The sequence below is a fragment of the Cyclopterus lumpus genome, chromosome 22 (assembly GCF_009769545.1).
Source record: "Cyclopterus lumpus isolate fCycLum1 chromosome 22, fCycLum1.pri, whole genome shotgun sequence".
Taxonomy (NCBI): Eukaryota; Metazoa; Chordata; class Actinopteri; order Perciformes; family Cyclopteridae; genus Cyclopterus; species Cyclopterus lumpus.
This window is the reverse complement of record NC_046987.1, coordinates 12,068,375-12,088,282: the sequence shown is the minus strand read 5'-3', so window position 1 is coordinate 12,088,282 and position 19,908 is coordinate 12,068,375. Positions and strand designations below refer to the sequence as shown.

Here is a 19,908-nt window from a genome sequence, read left to right as displayed (position 1 = left end):
TTAATTCAGTGTTATGAAAATGTTATTTGATGTAAATAAATAGATAAGACCTTCACAGATGTGAATATGCTGCCGCAAAAACAACTTTGTCATAAATTTACAGGCTTACCAATTTATCGTGGCACATTCACCACAGTCGGTTTTTTAATAACATAAGTGGCTGTATGGAGGGCTGCCAGCGGTGTGGAGGAGAAACGACCAGCTGTGTTGGCCTCCTCACCTCGATGCATCCTCGGCACTCTGCACATTCCCTCTCCCCAATAACTGTCGCTCTCAATTACACTCAAATGGAAACGACTTGACTTTTAAAGTGGACGCTGGTTCTGGCAAAGTGCAGTGCAGTGCTCTCTCTCTCTCTCTGAGTATCTCTTGTCATCTTATTAACCTCTCTCTTTCTCAGTCCAGTTACCCGGCCTCGGGGGGATTGGTCAGTCTTCAGCCCCAAGCAGCTGGAAGCCCGGTTCTTTAGACCTGGTTGGCCGACAGAGGTCGTCCTCAGACCCCCCCAACATGCACCCTCCTGTCCCCCCCTTGAGACTCACTTCAACTGGAGGTATGGACCCCAACACACCCATTCCTCCCTCTTAAACTAGACCATTGCTGCAGTGACATATTAGTTGAATATATATATATATTTTTAATTGAGTAGTAATAGGTTGTGTTTACTTAAAATGTCACAGTAAGGAGACATTTAAATGTTTAATTTTAATATTGGTCCGTCTGTCCCAAAGGGGCATACGCTTTTAATTCTTTCCAGGTGCTGAGTTTGATTTTTGTTTATTTGCACAAATTCAAATCATTGAAACTACATAAATATAACAATTCAAATTGTGCAGGGAGAAGAAAAAACCATTCATCTCTTTATTGGGATTAATCATTTAGCATGCAAGATATATGCATCACTAAAACCAAATGTCCAGTGAAGTGTTCACTATGACAGAAGGTCATAAGGTGTGTTACTGTGTGCCAGGTCTGGGTCCTCCTGTGGCCAAGATGGAGTCCATGAGCATGCAGTCCAAGTCGAGCCAGGGACCACTGGGGTCCAGAGCAGTGCCACCTAAATCTCCTGCGGGGTAAGAACAATATAAATGTCTTCACAAAGCTAATACAAATGTTAAGGTGTCTGCAGCTGTAAATTCAAAGTTGACATGTTTAAGTCATCAATGCTCAGTGGCATTATATGATTCACTACCGCAGGGTTGTGTATCTTGCTGTTGAATGCTTGTCTTGTAATGTGGTGGTTTTATTTCACAAGTGGAATGAGCCTACATGGCTGCTGTTTAGCCACTTCATTAGCTTCCAAGCTAATGACGCTCTGCATCGAGCCAGGCGAGCAATAACTCTCCTCCGCAGTCGCCCCTTCGTCTTTTTGTCTCCCACAGGGCTTATAGTGCTGCAATGAATCCCCAACAAAGCTGTTGAGAGGCTGGACAGTTTTCTGTTAGAAGTGTGTCTTCATATAACGTTATATGACTTTTACTCACTGTTGATCAGAGTCCCTTTTTTGTATTACAGTAATGAAAAAAGTTTCAACCGAGCTCTAAATCGGACCGTATCTATTGAAAGACCCGGTGAGTACACGGATGAGAGAAACAAAATATAGATTCTGTGTCTGTCCAGTGTTCAGACTTCTACGTTCACATTGTTCTACTATCTGTCAGGTCCTGTTTCTTCTGTGGAAACGTGGAACATTTTGTTTGTCGTTGTGATATAATTTCCTCTTCCTGTTCCAGCTAAGGAAGTGCCAGGATGCCCCCAGAACTCCATAGGTCAGTCTCTGCCTCCAGGCCCCACGCAGAGGAAGATCTACCCGGTGAGTCCCTCATACTTCCACTCATCCACATACTGATGGTTGTAAAGCGCTTGTTCATTCACTGGCTGCTGACTCCTAAGTCGTGGTTTATTTAGCTATTAGTGTTGTACCGCTCGCTACCCTGCAGGTCGACCTTTTGGCTCAGTGTTTCCAGTGTCCTGTACTCCAACAGGCAAATAGGGTCTTTCTCAGTGTTTCTAGAGAAGATGTGTAGTTCTTTTTAAAGGGTTTTTAAGGTGGACAAATATTTACAGCTTTCTAGCCTGCAATTACAAATAACCGATGCATTTATTTTAGTTTTTAGTTTGTCAATCAATTGAGAATTGAACGTTTTCTTTGTTTCCATTGTATGCCTCAGACCCTATGCTGCAACAATTACATGTTATCACTGCATGAATCTGTGGATTTAAAGGTCTTATATCTTCAGCTTCCAGCTACTGTTTACCCCTTTGTCAAATCTAATTGAATTCAACTTGGTTGTGCAAAGAAATAACTTCCTTCGGTCAGAGGTCCAAAAAGTACCCAGAAGCAGTTCAAAATACACAAAGAATGACGGGAGAAACAAACCATAAAAATCATGGCAATTATTTTTGTACAACCCAAAATAAATGTATAATGTAGAGTTACCGCAGCCCTCCAAAATATTGGTGTGGTCATTGTGTATATATAAATATATATATATATATATATATATTTACTTACAGAAAAGAATTCACTTTTATTTACAGAAGACAAAATGTTTTTTGCTATTCAGACTTCATAGCCCCAAATCACAAATGTGCCTCTTTGGGACTTTACAACCTATACAAATGTATAGGTTGTAAACACACACACACACACACACACACAAACAAACTTCAATACCAGAAAGCACTGTGTCATTCTGACGGGCTTTCTCTTGAACACAGTACAGCGAAGACTTTCCCCGACTTCATCTTCTCTCTAACTTGGCCTTAGTTCCCAGTAAAAATGATTAAAAAACATTCCAATACCATAAGACAAACACAGAAGCCGGAAACACAGAGACAGAGTGCACCATGCGGCCGCCACCACATTTCCTCTCTTCTTCACAAACCTGTCTGTGTGCTTTGGTTCCGTCTCGCAGAAGCAGAGGCCGAAGCGAGTGAAAGCCATCTACAACTGTGCTGCCGACAACCCAGACGAGCTGACCTTCTCCGAGGGCGAGGTCATCGTGGTGGATGGAGAGGAGGACCAGGAGTGGTGGGTCAGTATCGGCGCGCAGGTTTTTTTCTTCTTTTCGTTTTGGATATTTCTCAGATTAGAGCACCCATTTTCACCATTTGAATGTCAGTGCACTCGGTAACCATGGTGGCTAAAGCAAAAAGCCATGACCTCATTCAGGCCCCCCCCCCCCCCCCCCCCCCCTCCTCCTCCTCGTTTTCTGCCTGCTGCTGCTTCCTCTCTGGAGCCCCTTGTGTGAACATCGACCAGCTGCAACTTGTTTTCCTCTGAGCCACCTCTACAGATATGACCGTATTTAGTCACTTTCTCTCTCCCTAAAGCCCCTCGGGATCGCTGCCATGCTTCCTCTCTGTCATCTACAAAGTTTAATTTTATTTTTAATTTCTCAATATAAAGATATTTTATTGTAGAAGTCAAATAAATAACTTTTCTTGTGGTGGCTGAAAAGCGTCAAATAAATGCAAAATATGTGGACGGGTGTGTGTGTGTATCTAGTATTGTATTCTACCCTTTGTTCTTTTTTCACCTGATAAGTGCTCTATAAATAAACTGTATTATTAATATTATTGTCAACATATATTAACAGATTAAACCGATCAGTCGGTGGAGAGCAGCTCCGCCGCCTCGATCTCGTGAGGTTCTCATTGCCCACGTGTGCAACCGAACCGACCTGCATATTGCAGCGATTGCAGGTGATCCATCCTGCGCGGGCTCATCTGGAAGGAGCCTAATAATAGTCCTCCAGAACAATAGTCTGCCCGTTTAATTGTTAACATCCATAGTTCATACTTCCGGCCTTTGCATTTGTGTTGTGGTGTTTGCATTCGTTAGACACTTCTCAGCCACCCTAGTTTTGAGTTTAGACTGTATGAATAAATGTTTTTCTCTCATTTTATCCTCGGTGGCTTGTTGTGTTTCACTTTTAGCCTTCCATTGTTGGAGCATAAACACGTCCTAGCTTTTTGTTTTCAGGTATAGAAGACGTTTAAAATGACTTAAATGGACAAAATAAGTTCTGTCGTCCTTATCGGCAAAGGTAATATAAAGTAGGAATGTCGTATTACATGTTCTTTAGATGTTAATTGTGTTTTAGCCTCTCATAGTCCACCATGTGCTCCATTAGTTAATGTTTAGTTAGGCTAGCTGTTCCCCTGATTCACTTCAATTTAGTCTTTTTTTTTATACTACAAAAATATAAAAAGCAGATTTGTATCCCAACATTCTTTTTATTAATTTTAAATTATAGATGACAAATTAGATTAAGTTATTCTATATAATTGTTATTACACTTATAGCTATCAAATATGTTTGACTTAACTTGACGTAACTTGATTTCCTCTGTAGACATTCTACACAATATGAATCCCAACTGAATCATTTATTACAAGTCTATTCGTAATATTTATATATAAATATATTAATATTTAGTGCATGTCCACTGAGAAAAGGGAGATCAGTTTTGTGATTTTTAAGAATCAATATTGAATCTTTCAATAGCAATCAATCAGAAAACCCAGCCCTAATGTTGAATGGTGTTAGTCTTTTGTTTGTGCTTGTTAGATAACTTATTTAGTTGAAATAAGTCAAATTATGTTTCACTGAACGTACACCCTCCCAATAGAATAAAACCCAAACCTGACTACACCTATGTGCCTTTTATCGTCCTCTGACGTCCCCTCGGTCTTCCCTCTTCACAGCTGGGCCACATCGAAGGCGATCCGATAAGAAGAGGAGCCTTCCCTGTTACGTTTGTACACTTCATTGCTGACTGAAAGGTGTCGCAGGATGTGGCGTCTCTCCTTCACCCGTCTCCGTGCAGCCAGCCAGCAAACATCCACCATCGTCCCAGTGTTTGTCGTCGTCGTCATCATCTTCATCTTCATCATCTTCATCGGCGAACTTCTTAAAGAGTCACTGCCACGCCGTCAGCAACATCTGGATATCACTCCTTGTTGCTCGGCCCCGTGGGACTGCATGTGGTTTTAATGCTTGCTGTTAATGACTTTCAGATTTAAAAACAATGATTGTAGTCTATGACCTCTCGCAATAAATGCACTTTGCTTGTCTTTATCCTTGTTACAGCATAAGATGACGTGACACAATGAAGGTTAATTTGTACAGTATTTACATCAGCTATGTTCTGTTCAGCTGCATTGTACAGATAGTACTGCGAAGACTACAGCAATGTGTTTTAACTTTTAGAACAAATGTAAATGTGAACATACGCAACAAGCTTACATTCCACCTTCTGTGCATGAGCGATTTTAAATGCCCACCTGCTTATAGGTGGGACCTTTCTGTAGGCGGCCTCCTGCGGCAAGGTTTTTCTAATGGTGCTAAGTTAACCCCGGAATATGCTAGAAGTTGCACTCGAGGGAGGGCTTCACTGTCCCCGTTTCAAAGACAGGCTGGCCTTGAAAGGGGGCACAAATAATGTAGAAATAGTATCAGACACTTCACACCTGGGAGAAGTCACTTTCTCATGGGAGTGTAGAGTGATGGAGCAGCTTTTCCACGCACATACTTCCTGTACTGCTTCATTGGAGAGGATCATTTTCTACAGCAACACTCCAGTTCTTCTCCCCGTTGTGTTTTAGGTGCAATGCTGACACTGACTTGAGCTGCAACAGCCAGTAATTACCTTTTATGATTAGTCTGAGACCTCGGGCTGTCGTTGCCTGTCATCTGCATTATTAGAGGAACAGGAAGTGTCTGTGTGCGGGTGTCTCGTCTGCACAGAAAAAGCTGAGAATGAAATTATATTGTAAGAAGAGGAAATAAAAAAACCTGAGTGTGGTAATGTTATGAGAAGCAGAGGTTAGTTCTGACTTGTGTTGCTTCCTTTGCCTTTGAGAGCACTCGGACTCTGACGGGTGGATTTTTTGTTGAGCTGAATTATCTTTGCCTCTATACAGAGAAAGAAACATCCTTCCTTCCGCTTAAACCTCATATCTGTAGATCGCTGGGGTCCCATAATGTAGAAAGATGAGATTATCGATAGTGTTACGAGATCAATATCAAACATTCAATGTAATTACCTTCATTTTGGTTGCAGAGCAACTTTCTCTCTGTTCATAATGTTGATATTTAGGCATTTAACCTGAAACCAGAGCCTTCCTTGTATTTGTGAATGACGAGAAGCATGTGAATCGTAGCCGATACTCTTCATCATGTTTAATATGAACTCACTGGAAACAGGAAGATTTAATAATCCTTTCATGTAAATATATTTGATTTTGTTGATATTTATATGTAAAAAGAAGAGTGAACCTGGGCACTAAATGTCTTTCAATGGTCTTTGGTGATGAGCAGTTACAGATACAACCTCAGCTGGACCTGTGTGTGTGTGTGTGGGTGTGTGTGGGGGTGCGTGCGTGCACATTGAAATCACAAGGACACACATAACTGGGACAATAAACGTAATTCATTCTCATTAACTGTCTGGATTACTGCATCGACTCTTCACTCGATTGTGCAAACAAATGGGAAAATGAAACTGGAATAATAAAAGATGAAATAATACAAGGCGTTGGTTTGTTTATTAGAAATATTAAGGAGTTTATGATCTATGTGTGAGCCTGTAGTCTCTTACTAAATGATTGCTGGTTTTGCTGAATTGTGTTTTTTGGCAGATGTTTATGTTTCAGTCTCAAAACAACCTGCTTTTAAAATCCCCCTTTGACTCGTGTGATCCCTGTCAAACTAAAAGTCAGATAATGTGCCGAGAGCTCCCTCTGATGGGGAATATCTCAGTATGTTGGCATCCAAGTCTCAGAGCGCTGCGAGTGATAATTAAAAGAAACACTCAAAAGTAAAGACGCTGAAAGAAAAAGGAGAAATTACACTTTAATAAATCATCTAATCGCAATTGGATCAAATTATTTAATGTCACATTTTCAACACAATCTTAACAGGGCTGTTTTGAAGGGACAGAAAAGAGAATGGGCTAATGAGGTGAAGTGAGTAAGTACCACGATTTAAAACAATGTAAAATAAATGTTTCTACAGCCGAATATGATTCACATGGTTTCAGCAAGTGAATGGATGTAATGCATTTTAATCACTACATAAAAACAAAGAGTTAACATTCAAGAACACATCAAGCTTTTGGTATCAAGAAACCGTACAGTATAACGAAAAGAAAAAGATACAATAAAAGTCAAAACTGTCTTTAAATATGATTAGTTCCCACAGATATAAACAATGAGGCTTCTCCCACACAGTTAAAGCATATTTGTATAATGTACCTTGGAGTCAAAAAAGTGACTTATTGTACCAATACTGTTTGTGAAAAACACCACAAAATACACAAAAGGGATCTGAGTAATTTCCACATGAAAAAGAAATATTGTAAAAGATGTGTACCGTGTAGTTCCTCCACTGATGAGTGTGCCCATGAACTAACACATGCTGACAGCTGCTGGAGATCACGTACCATTTTCTACCATTGTTTGCTTTAAATATGATTAATTTACATTGTATTCCAATGCGTTAAAAAATGCCACCATTTTCTTTCCGTTGCTCTTGACTGTATGTGAAAGGTCAAAGGAGCAAAGGAAATGATTCACACAAATTCACAGTTGCACCGTCCCACCTGATGGGAAAAGGGGATAATATATATTTATGTTTACTTAATGCAAACGAACATGGAAAACAAACAAAGATTTGCCTTTTCTCTCTCAGAGAAAACAAAACAAAGTTGGATAAAAGGGAAATGGTTGCAATTCTTTGGCAATCTTCTGATCACTGTTGATGCTTTTGCAGTTGTTTCATTCTTATTCCTGTTGGCTCTCTTTGCTCTCAGGATTTGACTGATGTCAGAGCGCAGTCAAAGGAAGCCGACAGCACCTTGCAGATGGACTGAGCCTGCTCCTGTTCAGACGGGGGATCGATAGCATGTAGAGAAATACCTCAAACCCAGGAAACGGTTTCATTCGATGGTGTACCCCACTCACCGAGCTGCTGCACTGGTACACCCAGATGCTGCACTCCTCTTGCTTCGCATCGGTGGTTTTGAGAGCCAGGAGGTTCTTCCCCGCACCGAGGCCGTCATCGTAGCACAGCATGCGCACGATCAGGTACAGCGAGTGGCGGTGCAGCACGTCCTGGGCCAGATGTATAATTAACAGTACTTAAGCATGCATTTCTTCTTCATTTGTATTACTTAACCATCACCGATCGAGGTGGTTACAGAGGTGAATCTGTTCAAAACCAAAGTAATCTTTGAGTGTAGCACTGTACAAGTGATTTCCTCTAAACATCAATGGGAATTGCTGACATATTTGAGTCAGCAGCGTTGTGCAGAACCATGTCAAAACTATAAATTGGTGCCAAGTTCATAACCATGCTGTTTGGCTGTATTGATGACCCAGCAGTACTGCAGTCTGATCAATGAACATTCATTCTGAAGAACAGTATAGCTTTTTCGATTGCTTTTCGACTCACACACTGGTCCAGCGAGGTCACCTTGACTCCGTACTTTGACACTCCCAGAATCATCTCTTCGTCTCTGGGCACGAAGGGCAGCTTTCCATCTTGCTGTGAAAAGAAGCCGAATATTTATAGCATCTTCATAAATGAATGATGTGATATTGACTGCTGTAAGCCTGCTTGAAGTGTGTCCCTACAGCTTCTTACCTGGGCGGCATCAATATAGTTGATGAGGTCCAGAGGCTCCTGGAGGGTCTTGCTCATGTCAAACTGTAACTTCTCAATGGCTCCCACATACTTCACCCGGAACTCGGCACATGTTTCCGACGTGCCGTTTCCTTCCGAGGGCATACGTCAAATAATCCGTTAGCAGAGGAAAGAAGCGATAAATTGTGGACTTCCATGTGTTAGTTGACTGACCTGAGCTCTTGGTGGAGTCTGTGTCGAGGCTGGCGACGGTGCTGGATCTGGAGAGCCCTCCCAAGCTGGAGTCCAGAGACTGCGTGGAGTCAGAGACACGAGAGCGTTGGCTCCACGAGCAGAAAGTAGCTCTATCATAACATTTATGCGAGTGTGCGTGCGTGTCGTTTGCTTACTTTGCTTTTGGTGCTGATCTCACTGCTCTGCGAGCTGCTGCTGCTGTGCCGTTTTTTGACTTTCCGGAACATTCTTCACCATGTCGACCGCCTCCAGCCTCGCCAAACCTGAACCGTCATGGCCCCACAGTGTTAAACACACCACAAGAATGCCCTCTCAAGTCCCAAAAGAGATGATGAATAATTGAATGTAGAACATAGCATCGTCTAAATTCTGAATAATGGATACATGAGAGTGGGCATTCGGCTACATAATAGTCCTCTAGATATCCTTTGCATGATGCAGTTGTTACTGTTACAACTGCACAGCCACTCACAGTATAGGAGTATTAGTAAGTTATCCTTTATTTATTTTTTTGGTGTGGTTGTTTTTCACACTTCATGTACTTTTGTGGGCTTCTTTTTTATATTATTATTATAAAACTGACAGAACTTTGGTCGAGCATACAAGCAGAAGCATTGCTCATAAAAAATACATCAAAACGTGCGGCCTGATCGGGAATCGTGTGCAATTAAGTGGCGAAAAGATTTGCCCGGCCGTTTCTCGGAAAAACGTGAAACAGTGAAAATGTAACTGTAGCTTTAAATGCAACTGTAACTTTAAATGTAACAGTAACTTTAAAATATAACTGTAACTTAAAATATAACTAACTTTAAATCTAACTTTAAATGTAACTGTAATTTTAAATGTAACTAACTTTAAATGCAACTGTAACTTAAAATGTAACTTTAAATGTAACTAACTTAAAATGTAACTAACTTAAAATGTAACTTTAAATGTAACTGTAACTTTAAATGTAACTGTAACTTAAAATGTAACTAACTTAAAATGTAACTTTAAATGTAACTGTAACTTAAAATGTAACTTTAAATGTAACTGTTACTTAAAATGTAACTTTAATTGTAACTAACTTTAAATGTAACTAACTTAAAATGTTACTTTAAATGTAACTGTAACTTTAAATGTAACTGTAACTTAAAATGTAACTGTAACTTTAAACTTAACTGTAACTTTAAATGTAACTAACTTAAAATGTAACTTTAAATGTAACTAACTTTAAATGTAACTTAAAATGTAACTAACTTAAAATGTAACTAACTTAAAATGTAACTTTAAATGTAACTAACTTAAAATGTAACTTTAAATGTAACTGTAACTTTAAATGTAACTGTAACTTAAAATGTAACTGTAACTTTAAACTTAACTGTAACTTTAAATGTAACTAACTTAAAATGTAACTTTAAATGTAACTGTAACTTTAAATGTAACTTAAAATGTAACTGTAACTTAAAATGTAACTGTAACTTTAAATGTAACTAACTTAAAATGTAACTTTAAATGTAACTGTAACTTAAAATGTAACTTTAAATGTAACTGTAACTTTAAATGTAACTAACTTAAAATGTAACTTTAAATGTAACTGTGACTTTAAATGTAACTTTAAATGTAACTGTAACTTTAAATGTAACTGTAACTTTAAATGTAACTTAAAATGTAACTGTAACTTAAAATGTAACTGTAGCTTAACATGTAACTGTAACTTTAAATGTAACTTAAAATGTAACTGTAACTTTAAATGTAACTAACTTTAAATGTAACTTTAAATGTAACTGTAACTTAAAATGTAACTAACTTAAAATGTAACTTTAAATGTAACTGTAACTTTAAATGTCACTGTAACGTTAAATGTAACTGTAACTTTAAATGTCACTGTAACGTTAAATGTAACTACCTTTAACTGTAACTTTAAATGTACCTGTAACTTTAAATGTAACTAAATAAATCTGGCATATACTGGAGAGCTTTGTTATTATCTACACAGTCCAGTGCAGGTGGGTGGGAAGATGACATGTTACATTACATTATTTAAAATTAGTTCAAGTTAAAATTAAAGTTATATTAAAAATTAAAGTTACATTTAAAGTTACAGTTAAAGTTAGTTACATTTAAAGTTAGGTAAAGTTAAAGTTGAAGTTACAAGTTAGTTACAAGATGAAGTTATGACTTAAAGTTACAAGTTAGAGCCAAGTGCATGAGCGCAAACGGCAACGTGCACAAGGGAACCCCCACGTGCACACGTGTGTTTGTGTCTTTATAGAGAGATCAGAGGAGAAACAGCTTTAGAGTTCTATTCTAATTCTATTCTAATTCTATTCTATAGTTATATTTACTCCACAAAGATAACAAATATATCAGCGCGTTTGGCTCAATCTTGATTGATAGAACATCCAGAATTGCTTTTTCTAGTCATATATATATATATATATATATATATATATATATATATATATATATATATATATATATATATATATATACACATGTACATAAACTCGGTAGTAGCCACACCATCTAAATTTCTTGTGAAATGTTCTAGTTCTTGTTAAGATAAAGATCTCTTCTGCGAAAGAGACCCAAGAACAACACACAGCGGTCATCATCCACATACATAATTTACCAGAAATATGATTAAACATATCAGCAACTCAGTTGGCAAGGCCTTACAAAATAAATAAATAATATAAAATGTAGATGCTAAAGTTTAATATAAATATTCGAAAACATATTAAGCACGTCATATTTTCAAACCATGCTTTCATTTTGTAAGAGTAGAGTTAACTTTTAAAATGGAGAATTCTTCATGGATGACTTCCTGACCATCTCCTTCAACAGCTGACGGCTGTGTTAGAAAACCTAAACTTAGCTGTTGAATAATTAAACAACACCTGCACATTATAACAATACAACATTGTTATACAGACTATATTTGTGGGGCCTCTCATATTGAGTAGGTTAGAAGTTCTTTATGAAATTCTGGTCATTTCTTTAGGCTGTATTTCTGTAGACTGCTGATGAACTCACACATGGACACGATATATATGTGAAACCAATTGATCTGTTACACCTGCTACTGAAACAAGTTGTTCTGCCTCCACCATGTCAGAGTGAAATACTACTGCAGGTCTTTGTGATGGAGTCAGGGCGTGTATAAAAAATGTAGAGCCCCCAACGACTCAAATGACACGCCAGACTCAACAGGTTACGTTGTACTTGAACGCATCATTTATGAATGCTCTGCAGAAGACTTTAGTTATCAAGACAACGACATCACATTGTCCATGTTAAAAGATCTATAAATATCACCACCACATTTATGTTCACACTGAAGTTGAAAAGCAAAGACTTTCACGGGTGGTTGGAAAACACAACATGTTAATAGGTGTAACGCTAGCCAGCTTTCATAACACATGCCCGTTTTTTACTGTGACCGTCTCAATGATAATTTTCTTCGAGTAAGATGTAAGTTTACCTTCAGTTTGACTCAAACTGCCCCTATAGAGTTCCACAGCCGACACCCCGCACCTCTTAAAGGGGACGTCATGTCTCTAAAGTTCAATATTGCGCCGAGAGCCCTTTGGATAAAATACATTGTTTGGAGTGTCCAAAGGTTTAGATTACACAAATGTTATTTAAATATATATTTGAATTACCGTGTTCTTTGTAACCTTTAATCGCGTTATTAATGTGGATTTTGTTACCGCAAAAACGGTCCAACGGCTTGAGCGGAACGTTGTGTGTCGACGCTTTTGAATTTCTGGTCGGGTGTATTTTGGCACAGCACCGGAAATGTGACGTCGCACGAGTCTGCCCCCTCCCTAATTCATGCAACGCACAGTGCAGTGGCAGTGCAGTGTGACCGCATTTATTTGTTCTATTTTTAAATTGACTTGCTAAATTGAACACACATATGGCGACAAAGCGCAAAGTAGAGGTGATTGTCCCCGCAGAGGAGAGTGACCAGCTCCTAATTCGTCCACTGTGAGTTTTTTATTTTTATGAATAAAGGTTTTGAGTGGCTGCCTCTATATGCACACACATTAACAATAAATCAATACATAAATGTAAATGCTATCTTGTTATGTAACTTTAACTACAGGGGCGCTGGTCAGGAGGTTGGGAGGTCATGCATCATCCTGGAGTTCAAAGGAAGGAAAATTATGGTAAATATTACTAAAGTATTTATGCTGCTGTGTGACTTCAAACAAACTGTATGTGTACCTCAGTCAAAATGTAAGCAGTATAACACTATATTTTAACCCAACACCACATCTATATTATAGAACAGCAATAACTATTAAAACATGTCATTCTATGTTATTATTTTGTGTATGTACTAATATGCAGTCTGTTGTTATTATTTTATAAGTTTTCATTATTATTTTGTTGTTGTTTTTTAGAGTCCTGTCTGGTGCATCCAGGACACCCTGAAGAGCACTATTGATATTGAGTCATGTTTGTGTTTTGCAGCTGGACTGTGGCATCCACCCGGGGCTGGAGGGGATGGATGCTCTCCCCTACATAGACTTGATAGACCCAGCTGAGATAGACCTGCTGCTCATCAGCCAGTGGGTCTTTCCTCCTCCCTTTATGTGTTGAACTGTCTATTTAAAGTATCTTCTGTATCGGTTATCTCCTTATTCATGCATGTTCAACTTGTATTCTACTTTGATTGTATTCCAAAACATAACTAAGGATATGTCATTTGATCATCACGTATGTATCCTCTCACCAGCTTCCACTTGGACCACTGTGGAGCTCTGCCCTGGTTCCTACAAAAGACCAGCTTCAAGGGCAGGACGTTCATGACCCACGCTACTAAGGCCATCTACCGCTGGCTTCTGTCAGACTACGTCAAAGTCAGGTAGGAGCAGTAGTACTCATCATTATGGAAGACTTCCAAAATAATAATACAGTGCCTACAATCATTTTGTCTTTGATTATTCGCAGCAACATTTCTGCAGATGACATGCTGTACACCGAGACCGACCTGGAGGAGAGCATGGATAAGATCGAGACCATCAACTTCCACGAGGTCAAGGAGGTGGCTGGAATCAAGTTCTGGTGCTACCACGCTGGTCATGTGCTGGGAGCTGCCATGTTCATGATCGAAATAGCAGGAGTCAAGGTAACGACTCCTGTTTTTTTGTTTCCGAGAGATCCAATGATGCATAAAAACTAAGTTCACTTAACAAGAACATTGTCGGCCTGTTTTTTCTTCTTCTCCGAAGCTGCTGTACACAGGAGACTTCTCCCGGCAGGAAGACAGGCATCTGATGGCAGCGGAGATCCCCAGTGTCAAACCTGACATCTTAATCATAGTATGCCAAATATTAAATCACCTTGTACACTCATTTAATGGATCTTTGGCTGAAGCCAACGTGGTGATTCCTGTTATTGTTTTGCAGGAGTCTACCTACGGCACCCACATCCATGAGAAGAGGGAGGAGCGAGAAGCTCGCTTCTGTAACACAGTCCATGACATTGTCAACAGAGAAGGCCGCTGTTTAATCCCCGTGTTCGCCTTGGGGCGGGCCCAGGAACTGCTGCTCATTCTGGGTGAGAAGTGGTTTGTGACACCCTGATATGAATTATGCCTCTGAATAAGCAGTGTCACCAACATTGGCAGCCACTATGCTATCATTTGTCTGACCCTTTTCTCTGCTTAATATCTGCATTGTATTACATTAACTGGTTTTGTCTGTTGCATCTGTATTCAATTATGTGTCAATCGGAGGAGTCTGTATGATTGTGTCTCATGTTCTCCTGTAGATGAGTACTGGCAGAACCACCCAGAGCTCCATGACATCCCCATCTACTATGCTTCATCCCTGGCCAAGAAGTGCATGGCTGTGTACCAGACCTACGTCAACGCGATGAACGACAAGATACGCAAAGCCATCAATATCAACAACCCCTTTGTCTTCAAGCACATCAGCAACCTCAAGGTAGAGAGCTCTACAGACACAGACGCCCAGACTGTAATCGCTTTAGGCTGCTGAATATCTATAACTGCGGCGTCTGTGTTTTTTTCTTCTTCCAGAGCATGGATCACTTTGATGACATCGGTCCCAGTGTGGTGATGGCCTCTCCTGGTATGATGCAGAGTGGGCTCTCCAGGGAGCTCTTTGAGAGCTGGTGCACGGATAAGAGGAACGGAGTCATCATCGCTGGGTACTGTGTCGAGGGAACACTGGCCAAGGTCAGACTAGAACACTATACCGGACGGTGTTTCTCTAATAATAGACAGATACATTTAGTGCCATCATTTCAGCAAGTTTTGGCCAGCAAAACTCCAATCGGATGTGTCTGTGGAAACAGTGAATGTATTCATACAGCATCTTACTGTGATGTGTCGTGTGCTCTCTGCAGCACATCATGTCTGAGCCGGAGGAGATCACCACCATGTCGGGGCAGAAGCTGCAGCTGAAGATGTCCGTGGACTACATTTCTTTCTCTGCCCACACTGACTACCAGCAGACCAGCGAGTTCATCAGGGCCCTCAAGCCTCCTCATGTGGTGCGAGAGGAAATACAAATTCATTGATTTGTCTTCTAAAATTCTCAGTTATTTGTACCCTTTTGTAATATCAGTCGTGAATAAGAAATCCTTGACCTTCCTTACTACATATTATCGTCAGATCCTGGTCCACGGGGAGCAGAATGAAATGGCCCGTCTGAAGGCTGCACTCATCAGGGAGTACGAGGATAATGACCAGGTTCACATCGAAGTCCACAACCCTCGCAACACAGAAGCTGTCACCCTCAACTTCAGGGGAGAGAAATTGGCCAAGGTCAATAAACTGCCTGTCTGTCTGTCTCTGACCTTTTCTCTTCTCTCTAGATGTTCATGGTCTGAAGTCCCTGTGGCTAAAGAATGCTCAGTCATGATTGTTGCATGTCGTGCATGACCTTGTGCTAGTGTTGTTATAGATGCACTCCTCCTCCTCCAGGTGATGGGCTCTCTGGCTGATAAGAAGTGTGTCCAGAGCCAGAGGGTGTCAGGCATACTGGTGAAAAAGAACTTCAACTACCACATCCTCAATCCCTCTGACCTTTCTAGTACGTTTTTGTTGCTGTTCTCTAAACTGTCTCGCCCGCAGGCTGCAGCATAGGCCCCCCTGTGTGCGTTGGTAGTCAGCCCCAGTCGATCCAGTTTATTGGCTACAACACATTTAAGTAATCTATATTAAGGAGTATATTTTAAGTCAGTGACTTCGGGGAATCAAGACAAAAAAGAGTAACCTTGATCATGTTGGCTCCAGTTTTTCATAAGCCAAGCCCATGTACATAATCAACAAAGTATACTTTGTTGATTATGTACATGTCTAAAGGAAGAATTTGTCTCCTGATTCATTTACGCAAACTGCTGCCCAATCTTTAATATTTGACTAAGCAGCGATTCCTGGATTGACCGGATGCTTCTGTTTTGTAGCATACACAGAGCTGGCCATGAGCACAGTGAAACAAACACAGGCCATCCCGTTCACCGGGCCGTACTCGCTGCTCGTCTGCCATCTGAGGAACCTCACCGGTAAGACCGCCATATTTAAGTACGTGCACACTTTTCAAACATAATTATTGATTTTGGTCCATTCCTAAAGAACAGAGCTGTTTTCCCTTTGAGTTTACACCGACTGCGGCCGTCTTCTTCTTCTCTTGACTCAGGTGACGTAGAGGAACTGGACGGGACTGAGAAGAACACTTTGAAGATTTTTAAAAATATCACTCTGGTCCACGAGGTGGGCATGGTGCTGCTGGAGGTGAGTGGTCCTGCTTAGTCTGATGCAGGATAGCGACGCTTTGCTCTCTTCAGACTGGCTCATTTACCCAACCGTCCTTTGTCTTCATCCCCCGTCTCAGTGGCTAGCGAACCCTCTCAATGACATGTATGCCGACGCTGTCACCACTGTCGTGCTGGAAGTCCAGTCCAACCCAAAGGCTCAGAAAGGTCTGTCTGGAAATCTGATGTGTGTGTTGTTGGTCTGGATCTTTAGTTTCGAATGCTTTAGGAAGCAAATTACTCATCGTTTCATTTGAGCCCATTTGTCTAATTACTCAAAAATTAAACGTACTGCATTGTGTCTGGTTATTGTGATGGGCTTTGTTTATCTGAATTCCTATTTAATGTGATTCATGATGAACAGCCATGGAGACCCAGAGTTCCATTATGGACATGGACATCTTCCAAACCCGACTAGGAGTCATGTTGCAGTGAGTGACACTCAACCTATATGAACTTGTTTCTAATATTGTATACATGCAAACGCTCTTTAAAAGGTGTACTGAGCTTTACTTTAATTAGGAGAATACATCGTGCTTCTCTCTCTGTCTTTAGGGACATGTTTGGAGAGGAATGTGTGGATTTCAGTGATGAGAAAAACATCTCTGTGACAGTAGATGGGAAGACGGTTCACATCTGCTTGGAAACGAGGGTGAGAACCTTTTCGCTTGTTGGACCAAGACACAGAACCATGTCTGTGGTGTAGGATTGTTTTTTAAATGCCTCTCCCCCTATCAGTCGGTGGGCTACGAGGATGAATGCGCAGAGGACGACTCCCTGAGAGAGATGGTTGAGCTGGCAGTGCAGCGGCTCTACGACGCCCTCAACCCGGTCATCTGAGAGCGGAGATGGGGCTGTGGTGTTCATAACAAATCAGACATCACCTTTAAACTAATGAGGGACAGAGTTTCTCAAGCTCGGTCGTCACAGATATAATAACAAAGAATAATTTGACAAATTCACTGTTGAAAGTTAACACGCTGCTGTGTGCTGATAACATGTTGCCAAGAGTCATTGTGATTTGTCTGACGTCAATATTTCTACACTGCCGGGATCTGAAGTATTTTAGCTCATTTTATACAAAATCAATCGAAGAACAAATCAATACAGTTGCAGATTCATCTAACTATAGTTTAAAATCGTTAGTTGCCATGTCTGGTTCGGTGTCGTGGAAAGCCTCAAGAACAAATCCCAGTCCCACAACCTTTTAATAACTAACTATGTTTATGACCTGTGAGCTACCATGTAAAACAAAAAAAGGTAATTTAATAAGCTGTGTGGATATTTGTTTGCATAGATTGTAGTGTTTCTTTTTTGTTATGCAAGCACTTTTAACTATAATATATGTAATAAGTTGACCGTATTCATGTAATGCGCTGTAGGTTTTGCAGAGTTGGTTACTAATGTGCATGACTTGTTTACTTTTAACTGTGATGTGAACTGAATTTCAAAATGCACGAAATGTTTGTGTTTATTATATATTTAAAAATTAATTTCACAAACTGCTGACTATTGAATAATTATTCCGTTGGTTAAGTTTGATTAGGTATTTCACCAGCTAGTGTCAGAAAATGTTCTTTAAATGAATGTTGACGAACAAAAGACTCAAGCAACATTTGTTTCACTGTACTCTGCCAGGCACTGATCACCTCATTTATTAGTTAAATATCTGAACAATGTGGATTTTTTACAATAAATAAAAGACATCTTTATAATTAACATAGGGCTCTCAATATATGACTAATGTACACATCCCTCACATTGCTTCATAAATAGCAACACATGAAACCCTCACTTGTGTCAACATTACAAATAAAGAAATCTGCAAGACAGATGACTTTATAAAAGCCAGTTGATAATCTTGTTACTTATTATTCAATCAGACAATTGCTGATTTAAATAATGTGGGCATTGTATTGCCAGGACCAGTTATCCCTACTGCTCTGCTGGGAGTTGCATTGACTGTGTTCACAGCCAGATTGCAAGTATACAGTACTGTGATGCAGGCTTTGATTTGCAGCTTTTCACAGAACAGCGTGATCCTATTTTAATTGCAAAGGACGATGTAGAGTCATCCATCCTGCACAATATTTCATTATTTTAATTGAGGTTCGCACACAAAACAGTGTGTTTAACAGCATTTAGGTGTTGTTGTTGTTTTGTAATGTTAATAGTGATGATGATTCAAGTGAGACCAGAGTTCCTAACAAGGACAACATCCTCACTTAAAACTGGTCACTAAACCCAAGGCCGTCGCTATCAGCACCATAACCCCCATCGCCATCATCGTGCCCATCTTCTCCACATTCGTCTCCTCCTTCCTCTTCAGCATCTCCTCCTTGTGGAGCCTGATGTCCTGTTGTCTCTGAAGCTGCTCGTTGTAGTGGGCCTTGATGAACTTGTCGAAATCAAAGACGCCCCTTCGGCTGTCTGTGCCCACCACAGAGTGTCGGCTCCCGGGTTGCTCTCTGGCGGAGCCCCCGGTGTCCTTGGCAGAGGGTCTGGCTGTGGCGATGAGTTCCGACTGACTCAGCATACCCCGGTCGTACTTCTTCCTCAGCGCCTTATTGCCCAGCACCGTGTAGGCCTCGCTGATCTCGAAGAAGCGGACCTTGGCGTGCTCGCTGCCGGCGTTTCTGTCCGGGTGGTAGACGAAGGACTGCTTGTAGTAGGCGGTCTTTATCTGCGTTTGAGTGGCAGTGGGCAACATTCCCAGGATGTCATAGTAGCCCGTTTTGGTTTTGTAAAGCGGCTCCGATCGCGCTCCGTCGTCGCTGTAAGCTCTGATGAACACCACCTGTCCCAGTCCCACACTCGTCCCGGAGCTCTGGTGTGGACGAGCGGACCAAACAGCACACCGGAAGCTGCCGTTGATCCGGTACCGAGGGAGACACGTCGCTATGTTTTGAATCTGCGGCTTTTCATGAAGGCAATCCTCTTCGCTGAGGACTTCCCAGACATTGTCAACAGGACCAAACAATGGTGTCCCCGTTGTGTAACTGTCCCCTGAGGCTGCACTTCCGGCTCGCCGTAGTTCTCCACTTTGAATGTCACCGAGAAGAAACTCCGCCGATGCGCGTTTACTTTGTTCGATCCGACTTTCAAGGAGGTATCGACTACATGTTTGTTGGGCAAAGTTGTACGCTCCCCTTCCGGAACGCAGTCGGACCTCCGCCATGTTGGACGGGGTTAAAAAACAAACGCTGACTTCCGGGATGCTGATGGCGGCGCTCGTCGAGCTGCAG

General features: G+C 40.8%; 3 protein-coding genes and 1 long non-coding RNA gene across 8 annotated transcripts in view; 2 read left to right on the top strand and 2 right to left on the bottom strand.

Annotated features, from left to right (window-relative positions):
- asap2a (ArfGAP with SH3 domain, ankyrin repeat and PH domain 2a) overlaps window positions 1-5,827 on the top strand; it is a 47,259-nt gene extending 41,432 nt beyond the window's left edge. Inside the window, exons 23-28 of the mRNA XM_034563509.1 lie at window positions 401-553; window positions 971-1,073; window positions 1,516-1,571; window positions 1,734-1,813; window positions 2,919-3,038; window positions 4,714-5,827. Of these exons, the coding sequence (XP_034419400.1) occupies window positions 401-553; window positions 971-1,073; window positions 1,516-1,571; window positions 1,734-1,813; window positions 2,919-3,038; window positions 4,714-4,788 (587 nt within the window). The 3' untranslated portion in view covers window positions 4,789-5,827. The remainder of the gene's footprint in view (window positions 1-400; window positions 554-970; window positions 1,074-1,515; window positions 1,572-1,733; window positions 1,814-2,918; window positions 3,039-4,713) is intronic.
- On the bottom strand, window positions 848-3,002 carry LOC117751581. Its single transcript, XR_004611889.1, has 2 exons — window positions 2,889-3,002; window positions 848-1,066 (listed from the first exon to the last, which is right to left on the bottom strand). It is a non-coding gene; the product is annotated as an uncharacterized LOC117751581 (long non-coding RNA).
- A 1,048-nt stretch (window positions 5,828-6,875) lies between the features above and the next one.
- itgb1bp1 (integrin beta 1 binding protein 1) lies at window positions 6,876-12,639 on the bottom strand. Of its 5 annotated transcripts, none has more exons than XM_034563323.1 (8): window positions 12,535-12,629; window positions 12,354-12,456; window positions 9,043-9,150; window positions 8,867-8,945; window positions 8,654-8,784; window positions 8,462-8,554; window positions 7,972-8,121; window positions 6,876-7,888 (listed from the first exon to the last, which is right to left on the bottom strand). In XM_034563323.1, exons 3-8 carry the CDS (start codon window positions 9,112-9,114, stop codon window positions 7,817-7,819), a joined length of 597 nt encoding a protein of 198 aa, XP_034419214.1. In that variant the 5' UTR covers window positions 9,115-9,150; window positions 12,354-12,456; window positions 12,535-12,629; the 3' UTR covers window positions 6,876-7,816. The 5 variants fall into 5 exon arrangements, with proteins under 5 accessions (XP_034419214.1, XP_034419217.1, XP_034419218.1 ...); XM_034563326.1 differs by having other exon boundaries at window positions 6,876-7,882; XM_034563327.1 differs by having other exon boundaries at window positions 8,483-8,554.
- A 25-nt stretch (window positions 12,640-12,664) lies between these two features.
- LOC117725319 (cleavage and polyadenylation specificity factor subunit 3-like) lies at window positions 12,665-18,376 on the top strand. The gene is made up of 18 exons (XM_034525421.1): window positions 12,665-12,862; window positions 12,981-13,044; window positions 13,352-13,449; window positions 13,617-13,745; window positions 13,832-14,009; window positions 14,113-14,202; window positions 14,290-14,440; window positions 14,654-14,829; window positions 14,925-15,083; window positions 15,254-15,400; window positions 15,522-15,674; window positions 15,834-15,942; window positions 16,316-16,414; window positions 16,549-16,643; window positions 16,744-16,831; window positions 17,028-17,094; window positions 17,219-17,315; window positions 17,402-18,376. Exons 1-18 carry the CDS (start codon window positions 12,792-12,794, stop codon window positions 17,501-17,503), a joined length of 2,073 nt encoding a protein of 690 aa, XP_034381312.1. The 5' UTR covers window positions 12,665-12,791; the 3' UTR covers window positions 17,504-18,376.
- The last annotated feature ends 1,532 nt before the right edge of the window (window positions 18,377-19,908 follow it).

What these genes read in the sequence shown, in the direction of transcription:
- itgb1bp1 (XM_034563325.1), bottom strand. Translation starts at nt 9,114, where the DNA reads ATGTTCCGGAAAGTCAAAAAACGGCACAGCAGCAGCAGCTCGCAGAGC. An exon ending in AGATCAGCACCAAAAGCAAA is followed by an intron (nt 8,946 to 9,042) that starts GTAAGCAAACGA and finishes GACTCCACGCAG; the next exon opens with TCTCTGGACTCCAGCTTGGG. An exon ending in ACTATATTGATGCCGCCCAG is followed by an intron (nt 8,555 to 8,653) that starts GTAAGAAGCTGT and finishes TTCTTTTCACAG; the next exon opens with CAAGATGGAAAGCTGCCCTT.
- LOC117725319 (XM_034525421.1), top strand. Translation starts at nt 12,792, where the DNA reads ATGGCGACAAAGCGCAAAGTAGAGGTGATTGTCCCCGCAGAGGAGAGT. An exon ending in GGAACTGCTGCTCATTCTGG is followed by an intron (nt 14,441 to 14,653) that starts GTGAGAAGTGGT and finishes GTTCTCCTGTAG; the next exon opens with ATGAGTACTGGCAGAACCAC. An exon ending in CGACTAGGAGTCATGTTGCA is followed by an intron (nt 17,095 to 17,218) that starts GTGAGTGACACT and finishes CTCTGTCTTTAG; the next exon opens with GGACATGTTTGGAGAGGAAT.